The sequence below is a fragment of the Delphinus delphis genome, chromosome 3, assembly GCF_949987515.2.
Source record: "Delphinus delphis chromosome 3, mDelDel1.2, whole genome shotgun sequence".
NCBI classification, from domain to species: domain Eukaryota; kingdom Metazoa; phylum Chordata; class Mammalia; order Artiodactyla; family Delphinidae; genus Delphinus; species Delphinus delphis.
Window position 1 is genome coordinate 55,642,372 of NC_082685.1, and position 17,924 is coordinate 55,660,295.

The 17,924-nt window shown below is 39.4% G+C and overlaps 2 protein-coding genes across 2 annotated transcripts; both read right to left on the reverse strand.

The window, feature by feature from the left end:
• Positions 1–245: 245 nt before the first annotated feature.
• On the reverse strand, positions 246–2,901 carry LOC132422046 (protocadherin beta-5). The gene has a single exon (XM_060006882.1). It carries the CDS (start codon positions 2,899–2,901, stop codon positions 511–513), a length of 2,391 nt encoding a protein of 796 aa, XP_059862865.1. The 3' UTR covers positions 246–510.
• Positions 2,902–15,488: 12,587 nt separating this feature from the next.
• Positions 15,489–17,924, reverse strand: LOC132422047 (protocadherin beta-4). Its single transcript, XM_060006883.1, has one exon. The coding sequence runs from the start codon at positions 17,922–17,924 to the stop codon at positions 15,573–15,575; it is 2,352 nt and encodes a 783-aa protein (XP_059862866.1). The 3' UTR covers positions 15,489–15,572.

Consider the following 17,924-nt stretch of genomic DNA (forward strand, 5'->3'; position numbering starts at 1 on the left):
TGAAATAAAATATTCATTTAAAGAATTATTTGCCAGTAGGATGAGAGCTAGGAAAGAAGTGTAAATAGAAGTGTTGGTTTTCATCATGCTTTCTCACGTATTATATTTGTTATATGAATGTATTCCTTTGCAAACAAAATGAATATTTAAACATTTTAAATTTTTGCTATTTAGCATCAAATAACTTAGAGCGTGATGAAACAGAATGAATATAGAGAAAACAATATTTTATTAAGACAGTTCATTGCAACAAGTACCAACGGAAGGAGCAAAAATTTCAGGAAAATCAACAGCATGCAAGGATTTGGAATGGCACACTATAAATAAATGCAATGACAACAGAATTTAGTTTTCAAAAATTGGACAAGGGAAATTTAACTGGACTAATTCATTACAAAAAGGAAATCAAGGCTATATCGGAAGATGGAATTTTTCTCCATGACGCCCTCAAATTCGGTATCTGGGGAAATTAGAGATAAATGACAAATACCTTGCATCATGATGAGATCCCTAACTGAATCCAGAGCTATTCCTGAAGTTGGCGTTTTCCTCTATTTCTTCACCAGCGCCCTGGGTCGGGAGGTTGGGGAGAATCGGCTTCAAGAATTTAAACTCATTTAACCCGGAGCCTCCCGTCAGACACACCTCGTACTGGTAGCTCTGGGACAGGGTCCCCGTGCCGCTGACGTCCACCAGGTGGCCCGGAAAGTGGCCCTCGGGCACCGAGCAGCGACCCACCGAGGCCGCCCTGCCCCTCCAACACAGCCGCACCGCGACGAACACCAGCACCGAGAAGACGAAGAACGACGACACCGACGCCAAGGCGACCACTAAGTAGACGGTGAGCGGGGCGGCCGGGGCCGCGTCCGCCGCTTCCGCTTCAGGGGCCGGCAGGTAGGGCTGCGAGAAGCCGTCCACCAGCAGCACGTGCAGCGTGACGCTGGCCGAGAGCGGCGGCTCGCCGTTGTCCTTGACCAGCACCAGCAGCCTGTGCTTGGCCGCGTCGCGCTCGCTCAGCAGCCGGGCCGTGCGCACCTCGCCGTTGTGCGCCCACACGCCGAAGAGGCCGGGCTCCGTGGCCTTGAGCAGCTGGTACGACAGCCAGGCGTTCTGGCCCGAGTCGCCGTCCACCGCCACCACCTTGGTCACCAGGTAACCCGCCTCGGCCGCCCTGGGCACCAGCTCAGTGCAGGGCGCCGAGGCGTTCTGCAGCGGGTACAGCACGAAGGGCGCGTTGTCGTTGTCGTCCACCACGAGCACGCGCACCAGCGCCTGGCTGCTGAGCGCGGGCGAGCCGCGGTCGGCGGCGCCCACGCGGAACTCGAACGCCCGCAGGGCCTCGTAGTCCAGGGACCTCAGGGCGAACAGGTGGCCGTTGTCCGGGTTGATGGACACCAGGGAGGTCAGGGGCACGTGCGCGTCGAGGGGCGGCAGCAGCGAGTAGGTGACCTGGGCGTTGGCGCCCGCGTCTCTGTCTGTGGCGCGGACGCTGCCGATGTGCAGGGCGGGGCTGTTGTTCTCGCGGACGGACAGGGTGTAGGAGGTCTGGGTGAAGGCGGGGGCGTTGTCGTTGACGTCGGACACCAGCACGGTTATGTTGTGCTGGGTTTTCAGTCTCGGTGTCCCCATATCTGTGACGGTGATGGTGACGTTGTATTCCGCTCTGCTCTCTCTGTCCAGTGGCCTCTCTGTCACTAGGGTGTAAAAGTTTTTGAATGTGGGTTTCAAAAGAAAGGGGAGATCATTCTGGATGGAGCAAACCATCCTACCGTTGTCCCCGGAATCTGGATCAGAAACACTGAAAACGGCCACCACAGTCTCTGGGGAGTTTTCTGGGGTAGAGCTGGTGAGCGTCGACATGGTCAGTTCGGGGACGTTGTCGTTCACATCCACCACCTCTATAACTACAGTGCATTTTCCTGAAAGGCCCCCGCCATCTGTGGCTGCAATCTCCACGTTATAATATCGAGTTGCCTCGAAATCCAATGCCCTTTTCAGACGAATTTCTCCTGTTATTTCGTCTATTACAAATGGTTGAGTAGCTTCATCACCTTGGAATAGAGCGTAGGCTACATTCCCATTCGTTCCTTCATCTAAATCTCGGGCGGAGACAGCGACAACTAAGGAGTTTAGGGGGCTGTTCTCCGGAATCTGTACCTCATAGACCGACTGTAAAAACTCAGGGGCGTTGTCATTGATGTCCACGACTTCAATGCGGACTGCAGTGGTCCCGGACCTGGGCGGAGCCCCACTATCCAGCGCCGTGAGGGTTAAAATGAGCTCAGGCCCTTCCTCCCGATCCAGCGGTTTGTCCAGCACCAGCTCTGGGTATTTTCTGCCATCTCCGCGATTATGAGTGACAACATGAAAATGGGAGTTGGGGCTGATTGTGTAATTCTGAATAGTGTTGCTACCTATGTCAGAGTCCTGAGCTATTTTCAAAGGAAACACAGTCCCTGTCTGGACGTTTTCTGGGATTTTTAGGAGCATTTCCCTCTCGAGGAACTCTGGGGAATGGTCATTTATATCTGTGAGCTGCAGATCAGCTTGAAAAAACTGCACCGGGTTTTCCAGTAATAGTTGGAAATGCAGTATGCAGGGATCTGTCGCCCCACACAGCACCTCCCGGTCTAGTTTTTCATATAGAAGCAAATTCCCGGTCGTTACATCCAGCTGCAAGAGCTGTTTATTTCCTTTGTAATGGATTCGCGCGCCCCGAGTGGCCAGTTCCCCCACCCTGAGCCCCAGGTCTTTTGCCAGGGTGGCCACAAAAGACCCACTTTCAGTTTCTTCTGGCATGGAATACCTAACTGCTTCAGAGCCAGCCTCCCACAAAAGCAATAATATAGCAAGAAAGATAACTTGCCTTTTCTGTAGCGTTTTTGCTGGTGCAGTCTCCATTGTTCAGACCCGGTTCAAGAACTTGCAGTTTCTTCAATTCCGTATGCAATCAACCCAGATGATTTGGTTAAATAAACTCGAATTAGATCTTTCTGACTGACCTGCAGTAGAACGATGCCCTTCTCTGGAGATCTCTGCCTCTAGATCTTATGTAAAATGCTTCCTTCTTTTAGAAAGCATTCAGAGTTCTGATTCCCAGCTTAATGGCTTCCCGGGTATCCACAGAGCCATTCATTCCTACTCCTAGCCTGCAGCACCACCAGGCGTCCTTATTTACTATTGCATATAGTATTTGCCGTCTCTTTCCAAGTTAGAAAGTCACAGAAGTGTTCCCAGTTGTATCTCCACTTCTCAGTTATTGTAAGTTCTAAATAAACATGTGCTAAGTTAACTTCCAGCGAAAGAATACTATTCAGAACAAACTAAAACACTAGTATTCCTCATAAAATATCTTTTGAGTACTTGAAGAAACTTTCATTTGTGTGATTCTTATTTGATTATATTCACGAAATAAGCAATAATGGATGTTTACAAAAGTTTACGCTATTAAAGTTATTTTTATTTTAAAATATTACATATTAGAAAAGGGCATAAATCATGAGTGTACAACTCAAAAAATTTTCAGGAAGTAAACACACTCATAAGCAAAACCTAAATTAAAATTAAAATGTTACAAAAACCCTAGAAGCCCCCTCCTCTCATTGCCCCCTCCCCCCAAAGGTAAGCACTCTCCTGATTTCTATTATCATAGAGCATTTGAACTTTTATACAAATGGAGTTATAGAAATATAACTATGATTTCTATGATAATAGAAATATAGATATAACATAGAAATATATATAGAGAGATATATATAGAGATATATATAGAGATATATATATAGATATAACATAGAAATAGATATAACTATGATTTCTATGATAATAGAAATCTCCTGATTTCTATTATCATAGAGCATTTGAACTTTTATACAAATGGAGTTATAGAGTGTTATGTTTGTCTTCTTTCACTCAACATTACCTTTGTAAAATTCATCTGTTACATATTGTTCTAATTTATTTTATTCTCATTGCTTTATGGTATTCTATTGTATGACTATACCACCATTTGTTTTTTTATTCTCCAGTTGATGGACACTGGGGTTTTTCAGTTTGGGACTATTTTGAGTAGTGCTGCTATGAACACTCTTGTATATGTCTTTTGGTGTCTATGTGTGCATTTATATTTACTATATTCCTAGGAGTTAGACTGTTGTGCCTTAAGATGTGCACATATATATATCTTTAATAGATATTGCAAAACAGTTTTCAACTGTGTTTTTACCAAAACCAGCAGAGTGAGAGTTCCAGTTGCTCCATATGCTTGTCAACATTTGATAATATCTTTTAATTTTAACCTTTCTGATGAGTGTGTAATGATGTCATATTGTAATTTTAATTAGCATTTCCCTGATGATTAATTAAATTGAGCACATTTTCCACGTTTATTTTTATTAGTGTATATTCTTGTGAAGTACATAAGTTTTTTGTCTATTTTTCTATTTAGGGTATTTGTCTTTTTTTCTTATTAATCTTTAGAAGTTCCTTATATATTCTGGGTATAAGTACTTTTTTAGAAGTATGTATTGCAAATATTCTCTCCCATTCTATGGCATGCATTTTAACTCTCTTGTGGTATCTTTGAAGAACAAAACTTCTTAACTTTTACTCTAATTTTTCAATATTTTTTATTTATGGTTAGAACTTTTTGTGTTTTAAATCTTTGCATACACTAAAGTGAAGAAAATATTGTTGTATGGTGCTTTTGAAAAATTAATTACTTTACTTTTCACATTTAGAGCTATAATCCTCCTGAAATTATTTTTTCATGTTAATGAGGTTAGGGTCAAATTTTTTTTTTTCATATAAATATCCAAATGACTGCACCATCTATTGAAAAGAAGTTCCATTCCCAATTGTTTCTGACGTGCCATTTTTTTCATAAATCAGGGGTCCATACTTCTGTTCAAGAGCCTTTTTTTCCCATTTTTCTCTTTGTTTATCCCACAATACAATATTATCTTAATTACTGTACTTCATAATAGGTTTTAGTATCTGATTGCTAAGTCCTCCAGTTTTATTCTTTTTCTTTAAGACTGCTTTGGTTATTATTGTCCCTTTGTATTTCCATATAAACTTTACCTTTCTCTTTTTTTAAAGATTTTTTTTTGATGTGGACTATTTTTTTTAAGTCTTTATTGAATTTGTTACAGTATTACTTCTGATTCATGTTTTGGATTTTTGGCCACAAGGCATGTGGGATCTTAGCTCCCCGATCAGGGACTGAACCCACATCCCCTGCATTGGAAGGCGAAGTCTTAACCACTGGATGACCAGGGAAGTCCCCATATAAACTTTAGATTCAGCTTGTCAGCTTCCACAAAGAAATCTGAAGTTTTGTTTAGGATTTTATTGCATCTGTAGGTTGAGAAGAACTGACATATTCCCAATATTGAGTCTTCCAACTATTGAACATTATATATTCCTCTGTTTATTCAGATATTTAACTTTTCTCAATAATATTTTATATTTTTCAGTGTAGAAGTCTTATGCATATTGTTATGTTTGTTTCTAGATATTTGATGTTTCTGAAACTATTGTAAATGATGCTTGAAATTTTTAATTTTCTGGGTTTTGTTGCTGTATAGAAATACAATTATTATTTGCATGTAGACCTTATATCCAGTGGCATTACTTACTTCATTTATTAATCCTAATAGTCTACAGATTCTTTATGACTTTTAATGTATACAATCATGTCATTTTTAAAAAAGACTTATTTCTTCTCTTCCAATCATTGTGTCTTTTATTTTTTCTTTGCTTTATTCCACTGGTTAGAACCTATAGTAAAACACTGAAGTGAAATAGTAAAGGCAAGCATTCTTGTCTCATTATTGATCCCTGAGGGAAAGTTTTAAATAATTTACCATTAAGGATAATGTTTACTGTAGGTTTTAAAATACTTTCTGAAAGTTCCCTTCTGTTTTCAGTTTGCTAACAATTTTACCATGAGTGTGTGCTCACTAGTGACTTTTTTCTGTATCCATTGACGTAATCATATGATGTTACTCCTTTACCTATTAATGTAATGTAGTATATTGATTGGATTTGCATTCCTAAAATAACACAGTTTTCTCATAATTTATTATTTCTATTTTATATATTTCTGAATTTTATTTACTGATATTTTGTTTAGAATGTTTCCATCTGTGTTTGTAAAAGACATTGGTCTCTAGTTGTCCTTCCTTATGATGTCCTATTCAGGTTTGGATGTCATAATCCATTGAAGTCATGCTGGTACCCAGATAATCTGGGAAATATTTCCTGTTTATCTGTCTTCTAAAAGATTTTGTATAAATTGGTGTTAGTTGTTCCATGAGTATTTAGAAGAATTCACTAGTGTGAACTGAAGTGGCAAGGTTTTTAATCACAAGTTTAATTTACTTAAGATATGACTAATCAGATTTCTTCTTGTTTCAGTATATTGTGTTTTTAAAAGATGTTTTCCATTTTACATAAATTACCAAATTTATTGGCATACAGTTGTTCATAACATCCTCTTTTATTTTTTAATGTCTGTAGGATTGGTAGTGGTGTTCCTTTTTCATTCCTGATATTTATGATCGATGTTTTCTTTCTTTTTAACATTAGTCTTATGAAGAGTTTTTTTTTTTTTTGTCGCGGGGGGAGTTACGCGGGCCTCTCACCGTTGTGGCCTCTCCCATTGCGGAGCACAGGCTCCGAACGCGCAGGCTCAGCGGCCATGGCTCACGGGCCCAGCCGCTCCGCGGCATGTGGGATCTTCCCAGACCGGGGCACGAACCGGCGTCCCCTGCATTGGCAGGCGGACTCTCAACCACTGCACCACCAGGGAAGCCCCTTATGAAGAGTTTTTAATAAGAGTTATTAATTATTACATGGAACCAACTTTAAGTTTTGTTAATCTTCTTGGTTGTATATTTGTCAGCTTTGTATTTATTTATGTTTATATATATATGTATTATTTTCTTCCTTCTACATTGGTATTTGATTTGTTCTTTTTCTAGCTTCTTCAGATGAAAGCTTAGATTATTGATTTTTAACCTTTCTTTTCTAACCTGTGCATTTAAAATTTTAAAATTTCCCTGTAAAATCTGTTTTGATATATCAGATCTTAACTTTTACCCAGTTCAAAATATATGTAAATTTCTTCTGTGATTTCTTCTTTGACTGATGGATTATATTATTTAATTTTGAAGCATTTGGGTATTTCTTTTAAATTTTTATTTCTGCCTTAATTTCATTGTCAGAGAGCATATTGAGTGATTTCAATTCTTTAAAAAAAATTAGAGACTTGCCTTATGACCCAGAATATGGATAATTTTGATATATGCATGTGCATATAAAAAGAATGTGTACTCTCCAGTGTACTATGTATGTCAGTTTATTCAGATATAATTATTGTGTTGTTCAGATTTTTAATATTAGGTGTGTCTTCTTATTCTATCAGGGGTTGAGAGAGTTGTAATACATCCTCTTCCTATGACTGGATTTATCTATTTCTTATTTATGTTCTTTCAGTTTAACTTTCTATATTTTGTAATTATGGGGATATATTCAGTCTTAGAATTGACATACTTCTGGTATATTTACCTCCTTATCATTATGAAATATCTCTCTTTATCTCTAGTAATGCATCTTTCCTTAAAGTCTCCTTTGTCTTATGTGAGTATATCTATACTTGGTTTATTTTGGTTAGTGTTTGTGTCATGTATCTTTTTCTATTTTTAAATTTTCAAACTTTCTGTCATAACACACACACAGAGACACACACAGTTATGTGACAGCATATAGTTGAATTTTTCTTAAACCTAATCGGACAATATTGGTTGTTTAATTGGATTATTTAATCCAATTGCAATTAATGTAATATTTGATATCTATCCACTTATATATACCATCTAAATTTTTGCTATTTGTCCCTAAAGTTTTTTCTTCTTTTTGATTATTTAGATATTTATTTTTTTCCTTCGATTAATTTTAAAATTATTCTCCTTGTGATTATCTTAGAGATTACAACATCCATCTTTGATCTACAAGAGTCTAATACAAATTATTTAATTTTACTACTCCCATGATAATGCTTAGAACCTTAAAATTCCTTAACTCTGTTTATAGCACCTGCCTTTTACATTATTACTGTCATGAATTAAAATTTTATGTATATTTTAAATCCTTTAAGAAACTATTATTTTTGCCTTTAATAATCAATAGCAATTTATAGTTACCCTTATTCTTGTTCTTCATTTCTTCCTGCAAATCTGTGATTCCTTCAGGACTGTTTTCCTTCTGCCTAATGAATTCCACAAAAAGTATTTCTTTTAGTGCAGATGCGACTGTGATTAATTCTTGCAGTTTTTGTTTGTTTGAAAGCTTCATTTTTGAAAGATATATTTTCTGGTGATAGAATTCTAGTCTGGTAGTTATTTTTTTTTCAGGACTCTGAAGACATCATTCCTTTGTCTTTTGGCTGCTTGATAGTCAGCTCTCCATTTTATTGTTGTTCCTTTCAAAGCAATATGTCATCTTCATGTGATTGCTTTTAAGATTTTCTCTTTGACTTTAGTCTTTAGCAGCCTTCCTGTGATATTCCTAGCTGTGCTTTGTTTTTCATTTAACATCTTCATTGGCGTATAATTGCTTTACAATGTTATGTTAGTTTCTGCTGTATAACAAAGTGAATCAGCTATATGTATACATATATCCCCATATCCCCTCCCTCTTGCATTTCCCTCCCACTCTCCCTATCCCACCCTCTAGGTGGTCACAAAGCACTGAGCTGATCTCCCTGTGCTTTGCAGCTGCTTCCCACTAACTGTTTTACATTTGGTAGTGTATATATGTCAATACTACTCTCTAGCTTCGTCCCAGCTTACCCTTACTCCTCCCCGTGTCCTTAAGTCCATTCTGTACATCTGTGTCTTTATTCCTGTCCTGCCCCTACGTTCATCAGAGCCTTTTTTTTTCCTCTTAGATTCCATATATATGTGTTAGCATACGGTATTTGTTTTTCTCTTTCTGACTTACTTCACTCTGTATGACAGACTCTAGGTCCATCCACCTCACTACAAATAACTCAATTTCGTTTCTTTTTATGGCTGAGTAATATTCCATTCTATATATGTGCCACATCTTCTTTATCCATTCATCTGTTGACGGACACTTAGGTAGCTTCCATGTCCTGGCTATTGTAAATACTGCGGCAATGAACATTGTGGTACATGACTCTTTTTTTAAAATAAATTTATTTATGTATTTATTTATTTTTGGCTGTGTTGGATCTTCTTTGCTGCACACGGGCTTTCTTAAGTTGTGGCGAGCAGGGGCTACTCTTCACTGCGGCGCACAGGCTTCTCACTGCAGTGGCCTCTGTTGTCGCAGAGCATGGGCTCTAGCTGCGCGGGCATCAGTAGTTGTGGCACGCAGGCTTCAGCAGTTGTGGCACATGGGCTCAGCCGCTCCGGGGCATGTGGGATCTTCCTGGACCAGGGCTTGAACCTGTGACCCCTGCATTGGCAGGCAGATTCTTAATCACTGTGCCACCAGGGAAACCCATGACTCTTTTTGAATTATGGTTTTCTCAGGGTGTATGTCCAGTAGTGGGATTGCTGGGTCATATGGTAGTTCTATTTTTAAGGAACCTCCATACCGTTCTCCACAGTGGCTGTATCAATTTACATTCTCACCAACAGTGCAAGAGGGTTCCCTTTTATCCACACCCTCTCCAGCATTTATTGTTTGTAGATTTTTTGATGATGGCTATTCTGACTGGTGTGAGGTGATACCTCATTGTAGTTTTGATTTGCATTTCTCTAATGATTAGTGATTTGAGCATCTTTTCATGTGTATGTTGGCAATCTGTATATCTTCTTTGGAGAAATGTCTGTTTAGGTCTTCTGCCCAATTTTGGATTGGGTTGTTTGTTTTTTTCATATTGAGCTGCATGAGCTTCTTGTATATTTTAGAGATAAATCCTTTGTGAGTTGCTTCCTTGGCAAATATTTTCTCCTATTCTGAGGGTTGTCTTTTCATCTTGTTTATGTTTTCCTTTGCTGTGCAAAAGTTTTTAAGTTTCATTAGGTCCCATTTGTTTATTTTTGTTTTTATTTCCATTTCTCTAGGAGGTGAGTCAAAAAGGATCTTGCTATGATTTATGTCATAGAGTGCTCTGCCTATGTTTTGCTCTAAGAGTTTGATAGTGTCTGGCCTTACATTTAGGTCTTTAATCCATTTTGAGTTTATTTTTCTGTATGGTGTTAGGGAGTGTTCTAATTTCAGACTTTTACATGTAGCTGTCCAGTTTTCCCAGCATCACTTACTGAAGAGGCTGTCTTTTCTCCATTGTATATTCTTGCCTCCTTTATCAAAAATAAGGTGACCATATTTGTGTGGGTTTATCTCTGGGCTTTCTGTCCTGTTCCATTGATCTATAATTCTGTTTTTGTGCCAGTACCATGCTGTCTTGATTACTGTAGCTTTGTAGTATAATCTGAAGTCTGGTAGCCTGATTCCTCCAGCTCCATTTTTCTTTCTCAGGATTGCTTTGGCTATTCGGTGTCTTTTGTGTTTCCATGCAAATTGTGAAATTTTTGGTTCTAGTTCTGTGAAAAATGCCAGTGGTAGTCTGATAGGGATTGCATTGAATCTGTAGATTGCTTTGGGTAGTATAGTCATTTTCACAATGTTGATTCTTCCAATCCAAGAACATGGTATATCTCTCCACCTGTTTGTATCATCTTTAATTTCTTTCATCAGTGTCTTATATTTTTCTGCATATAGGTCTTTTGTCTCCTTAGGTAGGTTTATTCCTAGGTATTTTATTCTTTTCGTTGCAACGGTAAATGGAAGGAAACAATAGCAAATATCAGTAAAACTAAAAGCTGGTTCTTTGTGAAAATAAACAAACTTTATAAACCATTAGCCAGACTCATCAAGAAAAAAAGGGAGAAGACTCAAATCAACAGAATTAGAAATGAAAAAGGAGAAGTAACAACTGACACTGCAGAAATACAAAGGATCGTGAGAGATTACTACAAGCAACTATATGCCAATAAAATGGACAACCTGGAAGAAATGGACAAATTCTTAGAAAAGCACAACCCTCTGAGACTAAACCAGGAAGAAATAGAAAATATAAACAGACCAATCACAACCACTGAAATTGAGACTGTGATTAAAAATCTTCCAACAAACAAAAGCCCAGGACCAGATGGATTCACAGGCGAATTTTATCAAACACTTAGAGAAGAGCTAACACCTATCCTTCTCAAACTCTTCCAAAATATAGCAGAGGGAGGAACACTCCCAAACTCATTCTACGAGGCCACTATCATCCTGATACCAAAACCAGACAAAGATGTCACAAAAAAAAGAAAACTACTTGCCAATATCACTGATGAACATAGGTGCAAAAATCCTCAATAAAATACTAGCAAACAGAATCCAGCAGCACATTAAAAGGATCATATACTATGATCAAGTGGGTTTATTCCAGGAATGCAAGGATTCTTCAATATATGCAAATCAATCAATGTGATACACCATATTAACAAATTGAAGGATGAAAACCATATGATCATCTCAAAGATAGAGAAAAAGCTTTCAACAAAATTCAACACCCATTTATGATAAAAACTCTCCAGAAAGTAGGCATAGAGGGAACTTATTTCAACATAATAAAGGTCATATATGACAAACCCACAACCAACATCGTTCTCAATGGTGAAAAACTGAAACCATTTCCTCTAAGATCAGGAACAAGACAAGGTTGCCCACTCTCACCACTATTACTCAACATAGTTTTGGAAGTTTTAGACACAGCAATCGGAGAAGAAAAGAATAAAAGGAATCCAAATCAGAAAAGAAGAAGTAAAACTGTCACTGTTTGCAGATGACATGATACTATACATAGAGAATCCTAAAGATGCTACCAGAAAACTACTAGAGCTAATGAATGAATTTGGTAAAGTAGCAGGATACAAAATTAATGCACAGAAATCTCTTGCATTCCTATACACTAATGATGAAAATCTGAAAGAGAAATTAAGGAAACACTCCCATCTACCATTGTTTTTTATTCTCCTAATTGGGTTTCATTGAGCATCTTGAGCGGTACATTTTGTTCACCATTTTTGGAAAATTCTTGGTCATTATTTCTTTAAACATTGCTTATTCCCCATTCCTAGTCCTTCTAGGATTACAATCATATGTGTGTTGGAGTTTTTCATTATGTTCCACATGTCACTAAATATTCTTGTCTGTATTTTTAATCATTTCATTCCTCAGTGTTTCTATTTGGATATTTAATATTGGCCTGTCTTGCATTCACTAATCCTATAATCCTTTACAACTACTATGCCATTACACAATCTAATATTTTAAAATTTCAGTTATATTCTTCAGTCCCAAAATTAATTTCCATTTTATTCCATTCTCTTGTGAAATTCTCTTCTACCTATTTTCTGTATTCCTTATTTTAACATATCAGTCATACTTATTTTAACATCACTGTCAGTAAATTCTAGTATGTATTTTATCTGTAGGTCTTCTGTATTGTCTATTTTTCCTCTAGGTTTTATTCATGTCAACCAGCCTTTTTGTATGTGTGCCTCATAATTTTTTATTGAATGCTGAAGATAAATGTAAAAAGCTGTCCAGGATCCAGATGATATTATTTTCTTCCAGAAAGAGTTCACCTTTTCCTCTGTTAGCTTGATAGAGTCATGTCTAATCAAAGTGCCTTAATTCAAACAAGCACTGTGCTTAGTCAAGGTTCTTTGCAGTCCTGAAAAGCACCTGACCCTTCAGAATTTTCAGTTCAGAACTCAGTGTATTCTCCACAGCCTTTCCCATGGCAGATCACAAACTCTAATTTTTATGCATTAAGACTATTAAAACTTCACTCTGCTTTTCTGAAATTTTCCTTCAAGTTTTTAGTCTTCTTCCCTGGAATGTCCCAGAATTTGACAAGCATCATGAGGGGGAAAACTGGCCTTGAGCTTGAATCTTCCAGTTTGCCAAAGGCTATTGAAGTTACGCCATCCCTGGCAGAAGCCTTTTGTCTGTTCTTTGAGTTTGCAGATTTCCTTAGGGCAAATTGACTGTAGGAGTCAGTTCAGAACTCCAAGGATTTTCCTTTTCAGGAATCTTAGCCCCTTCAGTTCTTTTTATATCATCTGCTCTCTGTTGCTTGAAACTGGTAATTTCTGAATTTAAAACAGGTTTTATTGTTGTTTTCTGCTGTTAGATAATCCATCTAACCGGGAAACAGAATTCCACCAAATATGTGCATAACTTATAATTTAAGACTATTTAAAATCTATATTTTGTAATTTCTGGTAGTAAGAAATAGAGGGTCTTAAAGTGATGTGGGTTATATTGCCTTCAGTAGAATTTCTGTGCCTAAAACAGCATGTGTTAAACTCACTATATGCTATGCCTAAAAACAACAAAGGAATTGTAAAAAATGCACATATAATAGAAGCACTTGAGAAACTATGATTGAAATGGGTATTATTATCCATATATTTGGCCTCCATTCTCTATTTTTGTTTTGCAAAAGTAGAACTGGCCTGTTTTTCTTAAGGTATTCATTTTGTGGAAGTTATTTGGATTATATCTACTATTAAATTATAATCATTGAATTTTAAAATGTTGATCTGTTCTACACCAAAGACTGGTGGTGATCCCCAGCTAGTAAGGCATGATCCATCCTTTATAAATACACACAGTAATTTATAAAGTAATACACAAAGTAATTCATAAATTTACTCATATAAATTCATAAATGTGGTTCTGAGTGTTTGGCCAGTCTCATTTGGGTGATTATATAAATTGGACTTTCCTGGCATAAACAAAAACATGAACTTAGATGTTCATAATGTTGAAATATATTGCTGAAAACTTTAATCACATTTCTTTTCATCATACATAAAAACTATTTCATTTAAATATCTAACAGTAAATGGAGAAGTTAAAGTAAGTGGAGAAGTTAAAGTTGACTACCGTATTTATGTCATATATTTGTTTGTGTTTAATTTTGTTCTCATTTTTATCACTTTCTAGTTTCAAGTATTAGATTGGATGAAGGCTAATAGCTATGTTTCAATAATGACTTAAACAGTAATTTTCCTTTTTTATTTCATTATATCCTTAGAAAAAATGTAATTCAGAGAAAGCTGCAAGTAATTAAATTCCAGGAGGATGACACAATATCTAAAAATAAATACTTAGGTTATAAAGCAGGCTCACATTGTGCCAGAAGTTCAATAACTGGTCTTATAGTTACATCCATATAAATTTAGTTGGAAACCACATAATCGTCTTGCTTGGCTTAATGAACACAACATGAAACAATTATAATTCAGATAAGTTTATCTTAATTTCTATTTCTATTCTTGTTGTCTGAAAAGAAAAAACAATGCTTGTTTCTTATTACTAAAAGTTAGCATAATTGAAAAAGTAAATTTATGCAAAATACCCAAACGCTACATTGAAGGACAAAACAAGGTGACTTGGAGATCAAAAATAAATCATTATTTTGTTCATAAAAGCTGCCCATGTTTGCAGAGTAACTTAAAATGAGCAATCAGACTAGAACATAATAACCAAAACTGAGAAGAAATTCTGACTCTTGAAACATGCAGGGAAGCTGCAGGAAAACCAAGAAAAACACATACGTTAAACTACATTTGAACTTCTGTTAATAGGGCAAAAGGAAGGACAAGAAAGTATATGCCCTCTACCTCTTGAGACCTTTTAAAGGATTTAGGGTTTACTTAAGATTCTAAGATTTTAAGTATTTTACCAAGCAGTGACTTAGTTTTATTTTAGTGAAGTGATACCAAGTTATATAAGATTTTCTCTTTAATTGTTATTTATAAATGAGAATAATTTTTATTATAATATCAGTGAGTATTTATGGAGCAATTACAATGTGCTACGTAAGTAGCAAACAAGATAATCTCTAGCATATACGGTGCTCACAATGGGATATGGTCACAACTGTAGTGTATCAATAATTTAATAAAGTGCATGTTTAGGTACAATTTGGGAGAAACAAGTATGCTAATTTATATGTTCATGGCTATTCAGGGGGGCATAGCCTGGTAGAATAGTGAACAAGAAAGGTCTTAGGTAGCTACAAAGAATTTCAAACATTCTGGCCTCGCAAATATAAAGCTATGTGGTAAAGACAAGTACCAAAAATATATAGAAATGTAAGATTACACAGAAGCTTTAAAATGTTTCCCTGAAAAGACATTAACCAAGAAGTTCCTTTAAAAAAAATTTCTTCTTACACTACTTGAGTAATTTATAGTTATGGAAAGATTAATCACCAAGAGAAGGTCAAATATGAAGAAATACATAATATCAAGTGTAACTAAAAATGCTAAATCCAATCAATATTAATAAAAGGAAGGTTTAGCACAGAGACATGCATAATTTGCAATAGAGATATACATATTTCTACAACAATACAATCTCAAGAGAAAGTAATGCAATGTGAGTCAGGTTTAACAAAATTGAGAGGCTCACTTGACCAAATACGACACTTAACCGAACAAAATTATTCCTGCAGTTGGGGCTTTCTTTTAATTTTCTCTCTCTCTGTTCTGAACCAAGAGTTTGGGAAATACTGGCTTCAGGAATTTGAACTCACCAGTTTCATGGTCTCCCGTCAGACACACCTCGTACTGGTAGCTCTGGGACAGGGTCCCCGTGCCGCTGACGTCCACCAGGTGGCCCGGAAAGGGGCCCTCGGGCACCGAGCAGCGACCCACCGAGGCCGCCCCTCCCCTCCTGCACAGCCGTACCGCGACGAACACCAGCACCGAGAAGAGGAAGAGCGACGACACCGACGCCAAGGCGACCACCAGGTAGACGGTGAGCGGAGCGGCCGGGGCCGCGTCCGCCGCTTCCGCTTCAGGGACCGGCAGGTAGGGCTGCGAGAAGCCGTCCACCAGCAGCACGTGCAGCGTGACGCTGGCCGAGAGCGGCGGCTCGCCGTTGTCCTTGACCAGCACCACCAGCCTGTGCTTGGCCGCGTCGCGCTCGCTCAGCAGCCGGGCCGTGCGCACCTCGCCGTTGTGCGCCCACACGCCGAAGAGGCCGGGCTCCGTGGCCTTGAGCAGCTGGTACGACAGCCAGGCGTTCTGGCCCGAGTCGCCGTCCACCGCCACCACCTTGGTCACCAGGTAGCCCGCCTCGGCCGCCCTGGGCACCAGCTCGGTGCAGGGCGCCGAGGCGTTCTGCAGCGGGTACAGCACGAAGGGCGCGTTGTCGTTGTCGTCCACCACGAGCACGCGCACCAGCGCCTGGCTGCTGAGCGCGGGCGAGCCGCGGTCGGCGGCGCCCACGCGGAACTCGAACGCCCGCAGGGCCTCGTAGTCCAGGGACCTCAGGGCGAACAGGTGGCCGTTGTCCGGGTTGATGGACACCAGGGAGGCCAGGGGCACGTGCGCGTCGAGGGGCGGCAGCAGCGAGTAGGTGACCTGGGCGTTGGCGCCCGCGTCTCTGTCTGTGGCGCGGACGCTGCCGATGTGCAGGCCGGGACTGTTGTTCTCGCGGACGGACAGGATGTAGGAGGTCTGGGTGAAGGCGGGGGCGTTGTCGTTGACGTCGGACACCAGCACGGTTATGTTGTGCTGGGTTTTCAGTCTCGGTGTCCCCATATCTGTGACGGTGATGGTGATGTTGTACTCGGCTCTGCTCTCTCTGTCCAGAGGGCTCTCTGTTACCAGGGTGTAGAAATTCTTTAAAGTCGGTTTTAGAATGAATGGCAGATTACCTGGAATAGAGCAAACCATCCTTCCATTGTCTCCGGAGTCTCTATCTCGAATTCGGAAGATGGAGACTACAGTCTCAGGAGCATTTTCTGGGATGGAGCAGGTGAGTGAAGGTATGGTAAATTCAGGGGCGTTGTCATTCACATCTACCACCTCTATGGCTACAGTGCCTTTTCCGGAAAGGCCTCCTCCATCTGTAGCCTCAATTTCCACGTGGTAAGATTTAATTTGTTCAAAATCCAATTTCTTTGTCAGTCGGATTTCTCCTGTGACTTCATTTATTGAGAAAGTTTGTTTAATTTCCTCTGATGCTTGGAATAAACTGTAGGAAACAGTCCCGAAGTTTCCAGCATCTACATCCCTAGCTAAAACAGTAAGTATTGGGGAGTCTAGGGGGATGTTTTCCAGAACCTGCACCTCATATGGAGTGTGCACAAACTCAGGAGCATTGTCATTGACATCCATGATCAGGATTCGTAACATGCTGGTGCCAGACCTAGGTGGAGACCCGCCATCCAGCGCCATGAGGGTTAAGCTGAACTCAGGCTGCTCCTCTCGATCCAGTGCTTTGTCCTGCACCAAATCTGGATATTTATTGCCCTCACTATGATTTCGAGTGACAACGTGAAAATGAGAATTGGGGCTGATAGTGTATTTTTGAAGACCATTGCTGCCCACATCCAAATCCTGAGCTAATTTCAACGGAAAAACAGTCCCTGGCTGGCTGTTTTCCGGTATTTTCAGGAGCATTTCCCTATTCGGGAATACTGGGGAGTGGTCATTTATGTCCTGGATTAATAGTTCCCCTTCAAAAAATCGCACCGGAGTTTCCAGGAACACTTGGAAATGCAGCACACAGGGTTCAGCGGGGCCACATATATCTTCCCGGTCTAGTTTCTCCCTCAAAAGCAAATCTCCAGTCTGGCGATCTAGCAGCAAGCGCTGCTTGTCATCGTCACACACCACCTGGGCCGACCGGGCGGCCAGCTCCCCAATTCCCAGGCCCAGGTCCTTGGTCAAATGGGCTATAAAGGAGACGCTCTCTGTTTCTTCCAGCACAGAATAACGAATAGGCGCAGGGTGAGCCTGAGATAAGAGTACTATCAAAATAAATGTCATCACTTGCCTGTTTTGTTGAATTCTCTCTAGCGTCTCCAT

What these genes read in the sequence shown, in the direction of transcription:
- LOC132422046 (XM_060006882.1), bottom strand. Translation starts at nt 2,901, where the DNA reads ATGGAGACTGCACCAGCAAAAACGCTACAGAAAAGGCAAGTTATCTTT.
- LOC132422047 (XM_060006883.1), bottom strand. Translation starts at nt 17,924, where the DNA reads ATGGAGACGCTAGAGAGAATTCAACAAAACAGGCAAGTGATGACATTT.